This window comes from Malania oleifera, chromosome 6, assembly GCF_029873635.1.
Source record: "Malania oleifera isolate guangnan ecotype guangnan chromosome 6, ASM2987363v1, whole genome shotgun sequence".
NCBI classification, from domain to species: Eukaryota; Viridiplantae; Streptophyta; class Magnoliopsida; order Santalales; family Ximeniaceae; genus Malania; species Malania oleifera.
Genome location: NC_080422.1, coordinates 80,501,007 through 80,521,609, shown reverse-complemented (window position 1 = coordinate 80,521,609; position 20,603 = coordinate 80,501,007). Strand labels below are relative to the sequence as shown.

At 34.9% G+C, this 20,603-nt stretch overlaps 1 protein-coding gene across 2 annotated transcripts in view; it reads left to right on the top strand.

Annotated features, from left to right (window-relative positions):
- The window catches only part of LOC131158188 (uncharacterized), a 56,023-nt gene that overhangs the window by 17,383 nt on the left and 18,037 nt on the right, over positions 1-20,603 (top strand). For both annotated transcript variants that reach the window (XM_058112864.1, XM_058112863.1), the window contains exons 3-7: positions 4,511-4,594; positions 5,991-6,232; positions 6,350-6,593; positions 6,690-6,769; positions 19,800-19,884. In XM_058112864.1, the coding sequence (XP_057968847.1) occupies positions 4,511-4,594; positions 5,991-6,232; positions 6,350-6,593; positions 6,690-6,769; positions 19,800-19,884 (735 nt within the window). The remainder of the gene's footprint in view (positions 1-4,510; positions 4,595-5,990; positions 6,233-6,349; positions 6,594-6,689; positions 6,770-19,799; positions 19,885-20,603) is intronic.

Genomic DNA, 20,603 nt, shown 5'->3' with positions numbered 1-20,603 from the left:
AAAAGTCTTGAAGTACCATTATGGAAAAGCATCTTCATTACATCCAACTTTGAAGCTTTATCTTTGTTATGGTCATTATGGGCTTTCAAAATCTTCCTCCTCTTTAAAGCATCTTTCTAACCAACTTATGTTTTCTTCTCCTACACTACTGAAGTGCATACCTTTGAGGGAAGGTCTTGTTTGAGAGGGTTTGTATAGAGCTTCCAATAAGAAGTTCCAATCCTCAATCTTGAAGTGTCATTGTCTTCCATCATTACAATCTCTAGTTTCATACTAGCTAAGAAATTGGCAGCATTGAAGTTGGATTTAAAAAAGTGGAACGAGGCAGAATTTGGGAATGTCACTGTTAAGATACAGCAACTTTGGAACAAATTGAATGACTTGGATGTTAGAGAGGAAACTCATCCTTTAATAGCTGAGGAAAAGTTAGAACAAGCTACTCTCCGCACCAATATTGAAAAGCTAACTCTTTTAGAAGAAATTTGTTGGAGGCAGAAGTCTAGGGTGCTACATTTGAAGGAAGGGGATGCAAATACCAAATTTTTCCATAGAATGGTTAATTCTAATAGAAGAAATAATGGTATTGAGAGCCTTGTGGTTGATGGTGCCTTGTCTTTTGATCAAGGTATGATTTCTGATTATATCACTCAATTTTTCTTGAATTTATACTCTTGAGTAACAAGTTAGTCGATCATTCCCAGAATTCTTAGTATTTCCAAGAATATCCGGTGATAATGTAGATTGGCTAGATAGACCATTTGAGGAAGCGGAAATTTTTGATGTCATACAAAATTTTAATGGGGATAAATCACCTGGACCCAGATGGATTTACAATGGCTTTCTTCCAAGCTTGCTGGGGGATTCTTAAACCTGATCTTATGGCTGCGTTCCATAATTTTTTTGCTAAAGGCTAGTTTGAGAAAAGCCTGAATGCTACTTTCATCACTCTCATTCCCAAAAAAAATGAAGCAATTGAAGTAAAGGATTTTCGCCCTATTAGTCTTGTTGGGGGGGGGGGGGTTATAAGATCATTGCCAAGGTCTTAGCCACCTGACTTCGCACGGTTATGGAAGATATAATTTCAAGTTCACAGAATGCTTTTGTGAGGAATAGGTCGATTCTTGACCCTGTGCTTATTGCTAATGAATGCCTTGATGGTAGATTGAAAACTGGGGTGCTAGGGCTACTTTGCAAATTAGATGTTAAGAAGGCTTTTGATTATGTAAATTGGGGTTTTCTTATGCAATTACTAGAACGGGGTGGGTTCTCTGCCAAATGGAGGCGATGGATTTTCTTTTGTATATCTACAGTTAGTTTCTCCAATCTGATAAATGACACTCCTTGTGGGTTTTTTGAGAGCTCTAGGGGGTTGAGACAAGGTGACCCATTGTCTCCTTTGTTGTTTGTCTTGGTTATGGAAGCCCTGGGGAGAATGTTGGATGAAGCTGTCCATGATGGTCACATGTTAGGCTTTGGTGTGGGGCGTATGGAGGGAAAAGCTTTGGTGGTGTCTCATCTTCTCTTTGCGGATGATACTCTAATCTTTTGTGACGCTGATCTGGATCAGATTTTGTTTCTCCGTGTGATACTTATGTGGTTGAGGTGGTCTCTAGTTTAAAGATAAATTTGGGCAAGTCAGAGTTGGTTCCTGTTGGTATGGTGTTTAATTTTGACTTATTATTGCACGTCCTTGGCTGTAAACAAGGTAATCTTCCTATGAAATATTTGGGTCTTCCTTTGGGAGCCAAATTCAAGGATGAGACAATATGGAACCCAATTTTGGAGAAGATAGAACAAAGGTTAGCAGGGCGGAAACGTTTGTACTTATCTAAGGGAGGTAGAATCACATTAATTAAAAGCACTCTATCTAATTTACCCACTTACTTTCTATCTTTATTTCCTATTCTTGCTACTGTGGCTAACCGTATTGAGAAACTTCAAAGGAATTTTTTATGGGGTGGCATTGGTGATGAACCAAAATTCCATTCGGTTAAATGGGATACTATTTGCTCTCCCATTTCTTTGGGTGGTTTGGGGATAAGGAAGGTAAGACAGTTTAATGAAGCTTTGCTTGGGAAGTGGTTATGGAGATTTGGGATGGAGAAGGCTGCTCTTTGGAGGCAAGTGATAGAGGTGAAATACGGCTGTGAATGGGGTGGTTGGTGTACTAGGCCTGTTAATGGTCCACATGGTGTTGGCTTGTGGAAAAATATTAATCGGGGGATGGCCTTCTTTTTCTTGCCACGTTCTATATGATATTGGAAATGGGTCTAAGGTGAAATTTTGGCAAGACCATTGGTGTGGTGAGACGTCTCTTGCAGTCAACTATCCTGATTTGTATAGATTTTTCCGAGATAAAGAAGCTAGCGTGGCTGAGCTTATGAAGTTTGATAATGGAGTCTTGTTTTGGGATGTAAGGGTTTTTAGGGGTATGCATCTTCGGGAATTAGAGACTGGTTTTATGGATACCATATATGGTGCATCGATGAATGGGTTCGGTGAGGATAAGATGTGCTGGAAATCTGATAGAGAGAAGGGCTTCTTGGTTAAAGGTTATTATGTTATTTTAATGGGCTCCAAAGATTGTGGCTTTCCTTGGAGAAGTATTTGGAAATAGAAAATTCCATCTAGAGTAGCTTTTTTCGTTTGGACTGCTGCTTTAGGGAAATGCTTAACGATTGACAATTTACGAAAAAGAAAGGTTTGGATATTGGTTTGGTGCTACATGTGCAAGTGTAATAATGAGACAGTTGATCATCTTTTTATTCATTGTCCGGTTGCAATGGACTTGTGGGTTATGGTGTTGGGTTTGTTTGGAGTGAGCTGGGTTAGGTTGCAATCTGTAGTGGGACTTCTAGCATGTTGGCAAGGCAGATTTGGTCGTTATCGAAATGGTTTTATTTGGTTGATAGTTCCTCATTGTTTATTGTGGTGTCTTTGGAGGGAGAGAAATAGTAGGTGTTTTGAAGATAAGGAAAGATCCATTTCGGACCTGAAGCTATTTTTCCTTACAACTTTGATGGATTGGTTGGCTGCTTTGCGAAACCAATCATTTTCTTATGTTTTTGATTTACTAGATCCTTGTAATTTTTGTTTTTGATTTGTTTACCCCATGTACACTCCTTGTGTACTTGGTGTTCATTTTTGATATCAATAAACTTATTACTTATAAATAAAAAAAAGTGTATTTTTATTATAGTCTTTTTTAATGTGTATTCTTTTGCAATTTTATTATTTTAATAATTTTTATAAAATTCTTTGATTTAAAGATGAAAATGAACATTTTTTTTTATATTTATTTTAAATTTATTTTAGTTTCATCAAAATTAACCAAATAGGTCACTGGTTTTTGGTTTTTAGTTTCTGTTTTTGATTTTTGATTTTTCGTTTTTTTTTCCCATTTCTCTAATTTTTGACAATGATACCAAATGGCTCCTAAGCTTCTAGCAATCACGTAGCAAGATCGCAACTTTTGTTTAATTTTCGGTTTGCAATGCACATGGTTGTGTTTTATTTATTTATTTATTCTCTAAATAGGATTGGCAAAATCAGGTTTGTATTGCAGGTAATTGACTGATATGAATCATATGATAGCTGAAAAGTGTAACTTAACTTTCATGGGTGTCCTATCACCAAAATACAAGGCTACCTTCGCATTTGCCACTTCCTAATTGCCTAATTCTTTTGGAGCTGAGTTTAAAAGCTATATTGACTATAATTTACAATATTTTGTCATTGATGTGTTACATATTTCTTTTTCATCCTCATTGTACATTTATTCTCTCTTAATAAATTTCCTTTTTATAAGAACTGACATTTCTGTTGTAAGCTTTCCAGAAAAGACACAATTTCAGTGGCTGAATTTTGACTAGTTTTTCATGGTCCTTTGTCACTTGACTTTGCTTATTCCACCCATCTAATTATAAGTTATACTTTTCATCCTTGAATGGGCTAGCCCATGTTAGAATATGCTAACCTGTTAGCAATTTGCCATCCACATTTAATGATCCAGTGTGTGCTTTAGTTCCATCCAAAACATTGCATTCAGAAATCTGGCAGAAGCAACCAAGATGGTGATCTAAAACCTAATAAACAGAGAGTTGCATGATACGGAGAATGTTATATGTTTTCAGTTTTATTGCCTACAGGGAAATCAATCTTGTATTTAGAACTAGCTTAGCACATTCAAATAAGGTAGTCTCAGTATGCACATTCCCATCATACCATGTTCAAAACAAAAATGTGGCATCATGTGGACTCGTTCCCATTCCATGTACCTTCAAGTAACATTGATCTAAGCATACAACATAACGTTTACTTGTAATTCTGCGATGTCATGTGCTTCTCATGTGCATTTCAATTGCTTCAAAGTTACTTTGTTGATATATTTTGGTTATCCAGTTCAATAGCTGTAGGACGGTTTTTACAAGCTATTCCACTTCATTTCATACCTTTTATCTCATATTTTGTAATGTAAAATTATGTGTGCACTTACATTATTATTCTGCAGGTTAGATTGTGTCAGGAGAAGAAATCTGGCAATATTTATGCCATGAAAAAGTTGAAGAAGTCAGAAATGCTTAGCAGGGGACAGGTGAGATCAGACATGAGTAGCATCCATTATTTGTCTGTTTAGAGGTGTTGCTTTTGATTTCCTATTTTGTATGATATGTTTTACAAAATCTCCTTTTCTATTGGCATGGGACCTTGTAACAAGAATAATTTTAGAGTGCCTTTGTCTATTTTAGATGCTCTACACTGGGTGGGTGGTGAGTTGGACTTACCTCCAGTGGGCTTAACAACCGGGCACCATGAGCTGCTTTCACAATTTCAACACCTATGATAGTTAAATATTTTCCTGCTATTTATTAAAATTTTAGTGCAACTGTATCTTTCTCCACTCCGCCTTTGCTTTTTCATGTCTCAAGATTCATGACTTTTTAATGTGATAGCTTTAGAGTTTGGGCTTCTGATCTTATGCATTACTTCTGTCATAGTTTATGAGTGACATTAAGACCAATCTTATGGCATTTTTCCATCACAAGTGCTAAGATTGCTTCCTATAAATTCAACTTTTAAGTGGCTACACTAATGAAACAATTATGCTCACTATATTCCTCTCTCTCTCTCTCTCTCTCTCTCTCTCTCTCTCTCTCTCTCTCTCTCTCTAAATATATATATCAATGTTTTAAAAGGTGAAGGTGAAAGGGGAGGCATTTTAACCCTTAACAAGCTCGTAGGTCTTGAGGCATAAGCCTTTTGAGAATTTTATTTTTAGATAACAAAAGATATATAATTACATATATTTTTAAAATAAAGAAAAAAAATTAAAAATCACAAATATAAGGCAAAAAAAAAAAAATCAAATATAATTTGCAAACTATTTGTTGGCCATTTGAAAATTGCTAACTTGAATGAACCATAACAGGAGAAAGCTAACATTATAAAATTCAAATTATTTTCAAGATCTAAGATACAACTCTCAATTATTTTGGAAATGTAGAGGTTCAAGAGTTCTAGAAAATAGAAAATAACTCATATTATGACATTCTTTTTATATAAAACATGGAGTTAAAATTTTCTAGCCAAATCAAACTTGAAAATCACACACCCAAAATGTGTAAGCCTCAACAAGAAATGCACAAAATTGTGCCCTTTGTTCAAATGCGAAAGCCTCAACATGTAATGCATTAGCTTTTTTGGGATTTGGTATTTTACATTGAGCCTCAAGGCATTTTAGGCATGCCTTGGCTTTAGGCTAGTCTCAAAGTGAGCCTCGACTGAGCCTTTTAAGACACACACACATATATATAAATATATATATATACACACACACACACACACACACACACATATATATGAAATTTAATTTATATAGTTTTTTTGTCAGCTTCATTATTGATGTAGTTGCCACCAATTATCTTGCCAAATCCTCTGCTCCTTCTTGTGCTGATACCTTTGCACTGACGTATTGTCTCTTTACATAATAGGTTGAACACGTTAGAGCTGAAAGGAATTTGCTGGCAGAAGTTGCGAGCCACTGTATCGTGAAACTCTTCTATTCCTTTCAGGATGCCGAGTACTTATATCTTATTATGGAATATCTGCCCGGTGGTGACATGATGACTTTACTGATGAGAGAAGAGACTTTGACTGAAACTGTGGCTAGATTTTACATTGCCCAAAGTGTCTTGGCCATAGAGTCCATTCATAAACATCATTACATTCACAGGTTGGTTTCCCCACTCAGTGATATGGTAATTGTTATATCAGAAACAGGAGCATTCTCAAGTGTATAGTATCACTGAAGTGGGTGTAATTGTAATTTGCTTTTCTATCTTATTTTCAGAGATATTAAACCTGACAATCTTTTGTTGGACCAAAATGGCCACATGAAGCTATCTGATTTTGGTCTTTGCAAGCCCCTCGACTGTACATATTTATCTGCTATACATGAAAATGAAGATATGGATGATGTAAATCTAAAGGAATCAATGGATATTGATGGATGCTTCCCTGATTCTGGCAATGGGACCAGATGGAAAAGTCCCCTTGAACAACTTCAGCATTGGCAGATAAACCGGAGGAAATTGGTACATAACAGATCCTTATTAATATATCTTCCAAGTCTAGCATTCTGTTACATGTTTCTTTAAATTTCATTCTGGGGTGTTTTCTTTCCTTGATAGGCATTTTCCACAGTGGGGACACCAGATTATATTGCTCCAGAAGTATTGCTGAAAAAAGGCTATGGCATGGAGTGTGATTGGTTAGTAAATTTGTTACAGCTGGAACTGTGTCTGGAAATTCCAACACTCTCTCTCTTATTGTGCATCTTTCTTTTAATGGAAAAATAAATTTTATCAAGAGAGAAGAAATTATGAGGAGGATAAGAGATCCTCCTGATAAGAAACAAAAGACCAAACTAAGATAAAGAAAAAAAAAAAAAGAATAAGGAAGATAGTTACAACCTATAAAAGATAAAAAAATCCTGCAGATGATCAAAGAAGCAAATCCTGAATTCCTAAAAAAGGCAAAGAAAACAATTTTGTCCAAATCATATGCACATGCAAAGAGTGACCATGAAAAATACGAGTATTTCTCTCCGTTCAAATGGCTCATAACCAAGGTCCTAAATTTAGATTTTGACTAAAGTTTTGAGGCTTCAAAGTACAGACATTTCAATGGAAATTTCAATGTGAATGTCGTTTTCAATTTTGGTTATAAAAAGTAACGGAATTTTAGTACTTGAAATTTTTTAGATATTTTATAAACTATTAATAGACATAATGATGTAATATTTAGAACTAAAATATTATAAACAAAATACATCAGGACAATTGTGGTGTGTAAGGTGCAAATGTACATTAAGTTTATAACTGTATTACCAGTCATATTAAACATATTTAATTAATATAAATGAAATTCATAAATTGGTTAAATATTATATAGTATGAAAATACACATAATTTAGACATAAATGGTCAAATAAAATGTTGTAGCTAATGTCTAAATTTCATTTTTCATATAATTTCAAAATTATGGAAGTTATAATTCATATCCTTCTTATAATCACAATGGAAAGAAGATAAATTAAGAGAGAAGTTTGACATAATCACAACCTTCTTGCGTCCTTAAGCATCTGGAAACCTATGAAAGAAGTCAAACAAGAAAGCCTCTGAGGAGGTCAGGCACACTCAATGCACCAAAGAATTCCAAAATTTTATTTCAGAAGTTCCAAGTTATAGAGCTATGTAAGAACAATTGAGCACGGGACTCATCACTAGCATAACACATCACACATTAGGAGACAAATACTTGTGTGGCCTCCTAATCTCTAGCAAATTGTTGGTGTTAACTTTGTTAAAGATGGCCATCCACGAAAATGTCTTGAAATTAGATGGCATATTAGGTTTCTCTAAGCAGTTAGCAAGAGGCCAAGTGGAAGAGCATTAAAGGAAAAAACATTTAGAATACAAGGATTTACAAGAAAATACACCTGAACCATCCAAGTCCAAATCCTAGAATCCCTTCTACTAGTAGTAGCAGGCTGAACGGAGTGCAACAAACAAAGAAGCAAAGAAAAATCATTGTGCTCCCTAGCATTGAGGTTTATGCAAAAGTAGAAGTATGAGGAATCAAGAATCAAGAGATGGGAAAAAGGTGCATTAAGAAGGGAGGTGCAGCGAAAAAGAGAAAGAAAAAGCAAAAGACAAACCATATTCCTCTAACCAAAACCTAGCCATATGCCCTTAACCATAAATTCTCCCAAAACCAAACTTGAGAACAATCTCCCACACTAAACTTGGCAAAAGGAAAGAATATGGTTGATTTCTATGAAATAAATTTCCATGGGATTTGATGAGATATTCTAGTTCAAACATTAGCATCCAACCGATTCTCTTGCAAGCTGAATTTACTGTTGATCACTTGACACCAAAGAGAATTGGTTCCAAGGGAAAATACATAATCACTTCCCCACAAGGGCGATGCTTTTACACACCAAACTACCAAGACACCTCTCCTTTGGTCTTAGATGTGCAAACAACCTCCCAACCTCACAATATGATCTCTCCTCCCACCAACACCTGATCAAAAAAACTCTTATTACCATCCCCAAGTTAGCTTTCCCCAATGGGAATCATATATTATAGGGGAACCAGGAAGAGCAAAGCTCAAATGAGAGAAATATATATTTTACTAGTTTTCCATGGATTGAGTTGAGTTGTGTTCTCCTATTATTGAACATGGTCTTTTAAATTGCAATGTTGTAGTATTACATTGCAGCCAAAACAAAAGAATAGTAAGATAATTTAGTTGCATTTGAACATGATTTATTTGTTTATTTTCTTCAGGCAACAACTTATTTAGTTGGAGCAAAATTTCATGGAATATTTGAACGTTGTACATTTAATTGGGGGCTTTATTTAAGTCCATTTTTCTTCTACTTATTTCCTCCCCCTTTTCTTCAGAAGAGGCTTGGATGTTGTGGGTTGCCATGCTTCCTAAAAAACTCTATAAGTTAGCAGTTAAACCCAAAGTCAAACAACCATCAATATGGATCTCTGACACTTGTTTCCTTCTAACTTTAACCTTCAATGCCTAATGTTTTCCACACCCTAACTACTACTAGTGCCATAGTGAATTTGGAATTTCCTAAGATCCCTAACATGCTAAATCTAACTAAAAAATCTATTTGTATGGTAAATGTAGATGATCAATGATGGAAATAGTGACTTTTCTGACTTACCTTGCATACATCAGTCGGGAATAGATGGCATCTGTGAATTTTTTGAAATTATTTTTATCAGTTAGAGAGAAGTCATTAAAGGGCACTAAGGGGTTGCGGACCAGGTGCAATAGAAAAAGAGATTGATTGATAAAACAGTGTGAAATCAATTGTGCGAAAGAGTATGCAAAAAACTTGATTAATTGTTAAAGTATCCAACAACATCTGTTAATAAAAATATTTCTGTTTGCTAGTTTTGTAGTCATCCCCATGTAGTGGGGCTTAAGGCTTGGTTTGTTGTATTAAATTTTAGTTGACATTGACAACTAGATACAGAAAAAAGCATTTTATATGGGATGATAACTTTCCAAATAAAATTTGATGGAAATGGATCATTACCATTATTAGTTGTCACAGCAGCAACAAATCCTTGAGTCCTAGACTCCCATCAAGTAGGGTTGGCTATATTAACCTTTTCTGTCACTCCACTTTATCTATTGTAGCAATCACTTAAAAATTTGGAGGGCTATCAAATTTTTCATTACTGCCCCAATCCAAGCTATTCTAGGTCTATTGTTGCCACTCCTATCTTCTTATGTGAATTTAATCATTATTCCTCAATCCTCACTTGTGCATTATTTAGTCTACATTGCAAGTGATCCTTATCTTCTAAAGTAGCATTCCTTGCCTGTTATGGACTTGTTCATTGTTTATCTTTTATAATTGTATTGCTTAGAGCTGCAATTTGAAGGGAAGGCCAGCTTTGTGATTGCCTTGAAGCTGAAATGATGAAATAAAAATTGAAGTGGTGGAATGAAAATATTTTGGCAACATCATTCTGAGGACAAAAGGATTTCTTGAGAACGCTAAAGAGCTGAATGACAAGAAAATCAGAGAGGGACTTAATGCAGAGAACAGGTGTAGAAGGCTTGCTCTAAAGAAAGATCTTGCTCAAACCAGGAAATTGCTTTGAGGCAAAAATACCAGGCTCTTTGGTTAAAGGAAGGGGATGGGAATACTAGCTTCTTCCATCGAACAGCTAATGCACGCCGCAGATTCAATATGTTAAATAGAGTAGAAGTGGAGGGAGAGATTCTAATGGGTGAAGTGGAAATGAAAAGGGGTGTTTGCAATTTCTTCGAAAACTTGTATAACAAGCCGTAGTCCTGGAGACCAATGGTTGACAGCATTATGTTTAGAAACCTGAGCCTCCCACAGCTTGGTGGCTTGAGAGCCCTTTTGAGGAAGACAAAATTGTTCGAGTCTTCATGAGCTGCAACGGAGGATAAAGCTCCTGGTCCTGATGTCTTTCTTCCAAAGGGACTGGGACCTTCTCAAACAGGATATCATTGGAGTTTTTGAAGATTTACATAAAACTGGCAATTTTGTGTCTAGTATGAACTCAACCTTTATCTTGATTCCAAAAAAATCGGGGGGTTTTAATGTCAAAGACTTTTGTGCGATCAACCTGGTTGGCAATTTGTACAAAATCCTTTCCAAAGTCCTCACAACTAGGCTCAAATATGCAATTTCGGAAGTTGTTAGGAAGCACTGCATGCCTTCATTGCAAGTAGGCAGAGCATGGATGATGCTCTAATTGCCAATGAAGTAGTGGATGCCTACATTAATGGTAGGAAAAAAGGAGTGGCGTGCAAGCTGGACATGGAGAAGGCATTTGACCATGTTAACTGGAATTTTTTGCTGTATGTTCCCAGGAGAATGGATTTTGGGAATCCTGGTGCAACTGGATTTGTCAGTGTATCTCTGCCCACTCTCTCTTGGTGCTTGTAAATGGTTGCCCTATAGGTTCCTTTAGATCGTCTTGTGGTATGAGACAAGGTTACCTTCTCTCTACCTTTTTGTTTATCACAGTGATGGAAGTTTTGAGCCTTACAATAACCAATGCCAATGGCGGTGGCCTACTCAAGGGAATAAGCATCGGAAGGAACAATGACTTTATGGAAGTCTCCCATTTCCTTTTTGCAGATGACACTAAAATATTTTGTGAGGATAAACCCGAGCAAATTCTTAATCTTAGATGCATTCTCCTTGATTTCGAAGTGGTCTCAGTGCTCAAAAGTGAATCTTGGCAAAAGTGAAATCATTCCTGTTGGGACTTGTGATTGCGGGCCTTTGGGTTGAGGGTCTTTTAGGCTGCAAGCTTGGAGCCTTTCCTATTACCTACGTCAATCTCCCCTTAGAAGCTACATTCAAGGATAAGCGTGTTTGGGACTGCATTGCTGGTAGAGTTGAAAAGAAACTTGGTGGTTGGGAAAGAAACTTTTTGTCAAAAGACGGTACAGTTATGCTCATTAAATGTATTCTGTCCAGTCTCCCAGTTTATTTCATGTCTATTTTCCCTATCCTTAATGTGGTAGCCAAGAGACTGGAAGGTATCCAAAGAAGATTCCTTTGGGAGAACATGGACAAGGTTCTAAATATCATCTTGTTAATGGGGGGTGGTTAAACAACCCATGCAAAAAGACAGTCTAGACCTCACATCCCTTTTCATCTTCAATGAGGCCCTTATGGGGAAGTGGCTTTGGAGATTCATGATAGAGAAAAAACCTTTCTGGAGGGATGTCATTGCTAGTATGGCCTCTATTGTAATGGTTGGACATCAAAAGAGTTGAAGGAAGGTCACAGTATAGGTGTTTGGAGGTACATCAGGAGAGGATGGGAGAAATTCTTCTTTCTCATTTACTTTCATGCGGGGAATGGAGAGGATGTGTTCTTTTGACATGATATCTGGTTTGGCAAATCCCTGCTCAGCAGTTAGCACTACTTTCCCTTCCATCTTCAAGCTAGCCTGTGACAAAGATGCCCTCATTAGCCAACACCTCAAGTTCACTGATCAGGGGTTGGTTTGGAACATTCCCATGACTGCAAAGGCCTTTGGTTGGGCATTTGATACTCTTGACAGATTTCCACAGCAGTCTCTATAAAATCCAGTGTCATGCCACTTACGATGAGCCCAAAGGGGCTTTGAGCAAGGATGGAAATTTGATGGTCAGATCATTCTATGAACACCTTAGCTCTCTGGGAGTGCAATAGCAGTTTCCCTTAAAAACTAATATGGAAAACTGCAGCCCCTGCAAAGGTTTCTTTTTTCACACAGGGAGCAACTATTGGGAGGATCCTTATTCCTTACCATGCCCAGCCTTCAGAAGAAGGGCTTACCTCTAGTTAATTGATGCTTTTTGTGCTTGGAGGTGGTGGAAATGTTTGACGACATTTTTTCACATTGCTCTTGGACCACTAAAATGTGGAACTTGACCATCTCCATGGTCAAGCAGAAGTGGGTCACTGCAGTTATGGTGGAGGGTGAACTATGGCTTAGAAAGGGGTCCGATCAAGGAAGGAAGGAAGGAAGAAAGTCTCTACCGCTCACCCCCCTTGCTATCTTTGCTTGGTGTGGAGCTGTCATGGACCATTGGATAGCTATGATTTCTAGCTGGCATAGTGGATTGGTTGGGAGGGACTCTTGTAATCCTTGATTTCCTTGTTTTTAGTGAGGGTTGTATTTCTCTCTTTTTCCTTTGCACTTGGATGGCATCCCCTTTGATGCCTTTTTTTTTAATAATATTTCTCTTTGTTGATAAAAAAAAAAGTCGTTATATTTAATAGAGATATACAACTCATCCATCTTGGAGTGTAAAGAAACCTATCAACCTTGTCTGACCTCATCTTAACTAAGGAGGTAACAGAAATTTGAATTCAAAACAACACAAAAATATAGAAAGAAAAGAGAAGCATGATAAGATCTCATGCATCATGTACCAAATCCTTGCAATAGCCGCTCTAATCATCATTATACCCACAATACTCTAAATGCTCTGTTTTAAAAATGATGACACAATTAATGGGTTGTAATTGATATCTTAAGACTGGATGATATTATTTAAATATTGCATGAAATTCTATATATGTCTCCTCATACTCAAGAGGAACAGTATCTGATAGGGGTGATACGGTTGAAATAAAGCCCCCTATCCTTGATTAGAAATTGTATAAAATTCTCATTTCAGTCACACTTGCATTGAAAGTTAAAGGCATTGGACAATCAATTAATCAAATAGCACAATAAAAGCCCTTCTCCATTTTAAGCAACCTACATTAATTATATGCAGCACATCTTCAATTCTATTTTTGGCTTGTCTTTTTCAAGGTAACAGAATTGAGTATCGGTAAATATTGTACCATCATGTTCAACTTTTTCTTCATTATCGCTCCTTTCCCTAAGAATTGCTAAACTTACATTTCATATATTTTTTATTCCTTCTACTTATCTTGAAACCTCTAGATTTCAAAACCTCTATCCAAAGTTTCACTTACTCCCCATTTGGTTTGTGGAATCATGGCTGGGCACAAAATCAAAATTTTGATGCCAATTCTGGTTCCCATGTTTGGTCTACATAAATGAGAGCGGAATTGCATTCCCTCATTCAATGGAATAGTGGTTCCTCCCCTTAAGGGTGGGAATTACAATTTCATTGCGGACTTTTTTTTTGAATGACAATTATATTATTCGCGAAATTATAAATTCTGAAAAAACACAAGCGAATTGTCTCTCAACTGTCTCACTATTGATAATAATAATTATTATTATAAAAATAATAAATAACAACAGTATTAATAAAAAAATTATTATTATAAAAAAAATAACATCACCACAATAATAATAATATGACAACAGTTATAAAGGTAGTAATAATAATTATAAATAATAAAAAATGACCATAATATAATAGGAGTAATAGTAAAATAATAATATTATTAAAAATTATAAAAATAAGATTAACAAGAACAAGAATAACGAAAACTACAACAATAATATTAAGAAGAAAAAGAAAACAATAGCGACGACAACAACCACAATATATTTTTATCGTTATTATTATTCCTTTTGAATGACAATAGGAAATTCCCAACAATCATTAGTTATTGTTATTGAAGAATGTAAAGTATATCATGATCCAAAAAATGTAGAAACTTTTAATAAAAATAATGTTGAATTGAAGTCATATACTTGAAAGATTACAAAATTAAGTAATTACTTATTAAGGCTATTTTGGAATATGGTTTATTTTTCATTTCTACCAGACGTTGGAAAGGAATAAAAAATGTGATTCCTATAGTCTTTACATTACTAACTTAATACCACAATTTCATAGCAAGAACAATTCCATTCCTTCCTTGATTCCACTTCTACCTTGACTATTTTCCTACTTCATTTCTATTCCGCAAATTATACTTGGGGTTAGATTCTATGCCTCCTTTGGTTTCATCTAACAAGACTATCATTTGTGAACATCCATAAGTAAAGCAAGATAAATATGAACTCATGGCTAGCGCACCATTATTGGCTTTTAATTAATAAAATTGATTTACTATTGACACATAATTTGTCAAACATTTGGATTTGCACAGCCCTTGTTTCTCTTCTACTGTAATGGAGCCCTCAAACATACTTGCAAAGGTTCAACTTCTGATCTTAAAATTTCCTTTGCAATAAGAAGACCAAGTTACCCTATCCTATGTTTCTGGCAAATGTCCTAGCCAACGCTTTATACATTCTTTGCCATAGCAATTTTTTATTTTTATTTTTGATAAATAGATAAATTTATTAGAAGAGATAAGAATGTACAACAAAAGAAAAAAAGTGGAAAAGAAAAGAAAACTAAGAGCATAAGAAATCCTCCCTTTAACATAAAAAAAAATTACACCAGAAGATCATCATAACCTGAAAGCCAAATCAATGAAGCAGAGCCAACCAGTCCTGGTGCAGGTCTTCATTAACTTTTTCTTTTTCTCTTGGATGTGTGTGTATGTGTTGTTGTTGTTTTTTTTAGGTGGGAGAATGGAAATGAACAATTTTACTGAGAAAAAGAAATAATCATTTGCAAAAATTATATCCAATATGTCTCTCAAGTCTCAATCAATATTTGATCCTTAGAATATCTTAAATCTCTAACATAACAGTCCTATCAAGTCCAAGACAAAATGTAGATAGGAGTCAACTAGCATTATTTTCCCAAAAGACACCTACAAAAGAACAAGAAGAAAAGTTTGAAGCTACATATCTAATTCGAAAATAATTGAATATGGGCAGAGGTTGTTTGAATTTATTTAACAAGGATACTTAAATATTTTATATATTTTTTTCCCTTTTATCAAGTACATCAAACATCTGATATCTGTGTCAAAAAACAACAGCACTAGTGCATTGATAATTAACTTTGTGTGTGTGTGTGTGTGCGTGCGCGTATTTATTAGTGGTTGTTGGTTATCTACTTTTAATTCCTCACTGCATTGGTTGTACAACTTTATTTTGGCTTCTATTCTTAATAACATGGAACCTTATTTTGATGAGTCAAAAGACTTTGGGTTGTAATATTCTCTTCTGAATTTAACCGATAAAGCACAAAAACCTTGAGGAGTTACAATGGACTGATGTTGTTCACATTAAGTTGGTAATCCTTGAAGTAGAAATCCACTATCTTGGTTGTTCATGTGTTAGTAATGGATTTAAAAAATGTTATCGTCCATCAATTGGATTTTGTATCATCTAATCCAATTGATATCACATGGGCTCCAATAAAGATTTGTCAATTATCACTTATATAGTCTAACCAAATATAAATACATAAACCCCGACATTATATATTAGCCCCTGACATACATTTTGTGTTCCTTATATGATACTTGGGTTTTTTAGTTTTAGAAACTTTTGAAACCTATTTTTCCATTCATAGGATTTCGTAAAATATCTATAAAAAAGTGGATAGTTGCTGTCACAATTACAACAACAACAACAAACCAAGCCTTAAGTCCCATTAGGTGGGGTTGGCTACATGAATCATTTTCCGCCAATTTATGCGATCATGGACATTTCCTTTAACAAATTCAGGACTATTAAATTCTTAATCTTCATCTCATTTCAAGTTATTTTAGGTCTATTCCTACCTTTTCTACTACCCATCATAGTAACTAACTCACTCTTCCTCACTAGCATAGTATGTAGCCTATGTTACAAGTGCCCAAACCATCTGAGTTGTCCCTCCTTTGTTTTATATTTTATAGGAGTTACTGCGAATATGTTCATTTCTTAATTTATTTTTAATGTTATACCACTCATCCATCTTATCATTCTCATCTCGGTAACTTTTACTTTTTGGAAATGTTGTTTCTTAGTCGTCAAACATTCTAATCCATATAGCATAGTTGGTTTTACAACCATCCTATAAAATTTCCCTATTAATTTTAAGGGTATTCTACGAGCACACAACACACTCAAAGCATTTCTCCATTTTACGCAACTTGCTTTAACTCTATGCATTACATCTTCTTCAATTTCTCCTTTAGCTTGCATAATAGATCTAAGACATTGAAATCTACTAGTGCTATTGATTTCTTCATCATCAAGTTTAACTTTTTCTCCAATATTCCTCCTCTCCAATATTCCTCCTGCTATGACTAAAATTACATTTCATAAATTCTATCTTAGTTTTACTTATCTTAAAGCCTCTAGATTTTAAAGTTTCTCTCCATAATTCTAACTTAGATTTTGCTCCACCCTTAGTTTCATCAATCAAGACAATATCATTTGCAACAACATACACCATGGAACCTCATTTTGGATACTCCTAGTTAGTTCATCCATTACTAAAGCAAAAAGATAAGGGCTTGAAGCAAATCCTTGATGTACACCTATTGTGATTGGAAATTCTCTAGTCTCTCCACCTATAGTCCTAACACTAGTCATTACTTCATCATACGTATCCTTAATCACATCAATATATCTACTACATACACCCTTCTTTTCTAAAATCCACCATAGAACTTCCCTAGATATCCTATCATATGTTTTATCAAAGTCAATAAATACCATATGCAAGTCTCTCTTCTTTTTCCTAAACTTTTTCATTAATCTTATCAAAATATATATAGCTTCTGTAGTAGATCTCACAAGCATAAAACCAAATTTAATTTCTAAGACCTTCGTTTCTAACCTAAATCTTTGTTCAATTATCCTTTCACACAGTTTCATTGTATGACTCTTAAGTTTAATTCCACGATATTACAATTTTGAATATCTCCTTTTCTTTTTGTATATGAGTATTAAAGTGCTTTTCCTCTATTCCTCTGTAATTTTCTTTGTTCTATAATTGTGTTAAAATTAGTTAACCATATAATTCCGTTCTCACCTAGGCATTTCCAAACTTCAATTGGGATCTTATCCAGTCATATAGCTTTTCCATTTTTCATCATTTTTAGTACAAACTTAACTTTGCTAACTTTAATTTTGCGAATAAAAATCTTATATTTTATCCTTTTTCTCAATTTTCAATTCTAAACCTTCTACTTGGTTTTCATAAATAGATTATTAAAGTAACTTTGCCATCTTTCTTTTATGTCTTCTTCCTAAACAAAGACATTATCACCCTCACCTTTTATACATTTTATCTTTCTTTCTCTAGCTCCAGCAAGTTTAAATTATGTCTCTTTCCCCTTCTTTTGCATCTAATTTAGAATATAATTTATTACATGATCTATGTTTAGCTTCACTGACAACCCTTTTTACATATTTTCTCGTCTCTTTATACTTTTTCAAAGTTTTCCATGTTTCTACATTTCGGTCATATTTTATACCAAATTCTTTTTTGTCTTTACTACTTTTTGGACATCTTGATCCCACCACCAAATTTCCTTGCTATTTGAGAATCTTCTTCTTGATTCGCCTTAAATATCTTTTTCTATCTTTTTAATAGAGCTAGCTATCCTACTCTAAAGAGTGTTTATATCTACACCATCCTCTATAGTCTAATCACCATCCTCTATCATTTTATCTTTGAGTTTCATTATATTTTCTTCCTTCATATTTCACCACCTAGTTCTCTTGCACTAATTTATTTTATCCTTTCTCGTCCATTTTTTAATACATATATCTGACAGTAAAACTCTATGTTGTGTGCTTAAGCTTTCACTTGTGATAACTTTACAATCCTTACATGATAAATGATCTACCCTCCTAGTTAAGGAAAAATCTGTTTGAGTTTTATTTTGTCCACTTTTGAAGGTTATTGAGTGTTTTTCTCTCTTCTTAAAACAAGTATTCATTATGATAAAATCATATGACATGACAAAGTCTTAGATCATCTCCCCAAACTCTTTTTTTTTTCTCCAGATCCATATTCTCCATGTATCCTCTCATAACAACATATCCATTCAAATTTGCTGCTATGAATATTTTCTCAGTCCATGATATCCCTTGTATAATACTATCCATATCTTTTGAAAATTGTTTTTTAAGTTTTTCTACTAAGCCTACTTGAAGAGCATAAACACTAATAACAATTATTATCTCATGGCCTAAGACTGTCTTAATTTTTATAATTCTATCCCCTATTCTTTTGACATTTACAACACTATCTTTTAAGTCTTTATCTATCATAATTCCTACCCCATTCTTATGTTTTTATTTTCCAATGTACCAAACTTTGAATCCTAATTTTTCAATTTCTCTAGCTTTCTTTGTCACCCACTTAGTTTTTTAAAGGTAGATTAGATTAATTTATTTATTTTTCTAATCATTGTGTCCAAGATCTCTATGCTTTTACCCATAAGTGTCCTTATATTCCAAGTTGGTATCCTAGTCTTCTGAACTAACTTCTTTACGCACTCATGTCTAGAATGATGTGGGAAGCCTCGCATATTTGACACCGTACCCAGGCATCAATAAAGCGTGTCACTTCGGGGTGACGACATGGCCCGCCCGCCCTTGCCCATTTTTCGCTACTCTTGGTTAGTATAAGTGCAATGCAACGCTTGTAGGGGATGCCCTTGCGAATAATCGGTAAAGATTCATATCATAGTGCTTTGACAAGTTTTATGTTGGTGTCAGTCACCTAACGCAAGCCTCCTCCATTACCCAAGCTTGGGACCGGCTGTGTGTGAAAAGATTAGGACATTAAGTGCATCACAGGCGGAGTTGCTATCATGATTAGAAAGTGAACAACTTTATTATCCTTGTTTCTCTATTTTAAAACCTATCCATTTAATAAAAGTTTACTTGAATGCAAAATTTCATGAATTTGTTAGTCTTGTTACTCTTGAATGCTTGTCACTGTTGAAATATGAGTTTATATCTATCTGGACTATTTTCAACACGCCCCTACCCCACCAACCCCTCCCCCCCCCCCCCCCCCCACCCAAAAAAAAAAAGCTAAAACAAAAAAATGTTGTTTTTGTTTCAGAGATTAATCATGTAGTATCTCTACTACCACTACAACACAATCTCATAGATCATATTGTATAGTTTGTATTTCTTCTTATACAATTTTGCTGCATCTTCTTCTTTTTCTAGTTCTTATCCAGTAAATAATGTATGAGATGCTTCAAAATATGTTGTTTTTGTTTCAAAGATTAATCATGTAGTATTTCTACTATCGCAACTTACCTCAATTACCACACAATCTCATAGATCATATTGTATAGTTTGTATTTCTTCTTATACAGTTTTGTTGCATCTTCTCCTTTTTCTAGTTCTTATCTAGTACCCTGCTTGCAGGTGGTCACTGGGTGCAATAATGTATGAAATGCTTGTTGGTTATCCCCCATTCTATTCTGACGATCCAATTACAACATGCAAAAAGGTCAGCATTCTGTACACGTGTTTTTTTGAGTTATTTTGAGTTGCACATGTGATATTGATCAATTTTATGAGTTTGATTTATTTGGAAAAACAGTCTTGCCTAAATCATAAAATATCATGTTTCTCGTTGGTCATGCTCTTTCCTTATTTAGGGAAAACCTTAGCCCAATGGTAAGAGTGTTAAACTCATACCTGGAGGTTACTAGTCGACCCGTGGAAATTGCTCCTCCCAATGTGGAGGCAAGACTTTGTACATCATGCTTTTCCTAGGACCTAAACATGGCATGGGATCCTTTAGCAGTGAGTTTTCTTTCATGGTATTTTCCTATAGCTCAGTTTGTTTAAGTAAATGTGATTTGATCTGTGGCTTGAGATAGGAATGATATTGAATAATGTTTATAGGAAATTTAACACTTTTTGACTTGAATATATTCAAAGAAACACTTATTTCCAAAAGCCTGACAGTCCATCTTTGACAGAATTTAGTCAATAAGCTCCTTGATTTGTTTATTGAGGGCACTGAGATGTGCATTCTGTTGAGGCTGTTTGGTGTGTTAAATGAGAGTTTATTGCACCTAGTCATGGATAAGTTTGCATTGTTTGTTTTGTTTTTTTTTTTTTGTTTTTTTGTTTTTCTTTTTGAGATTTAATGATTAAGAAATTCAATTAGTAAGTGTTGACTTTGGTGTATTCCCAAGAGGGGGGGGGGGGTGAATTGGG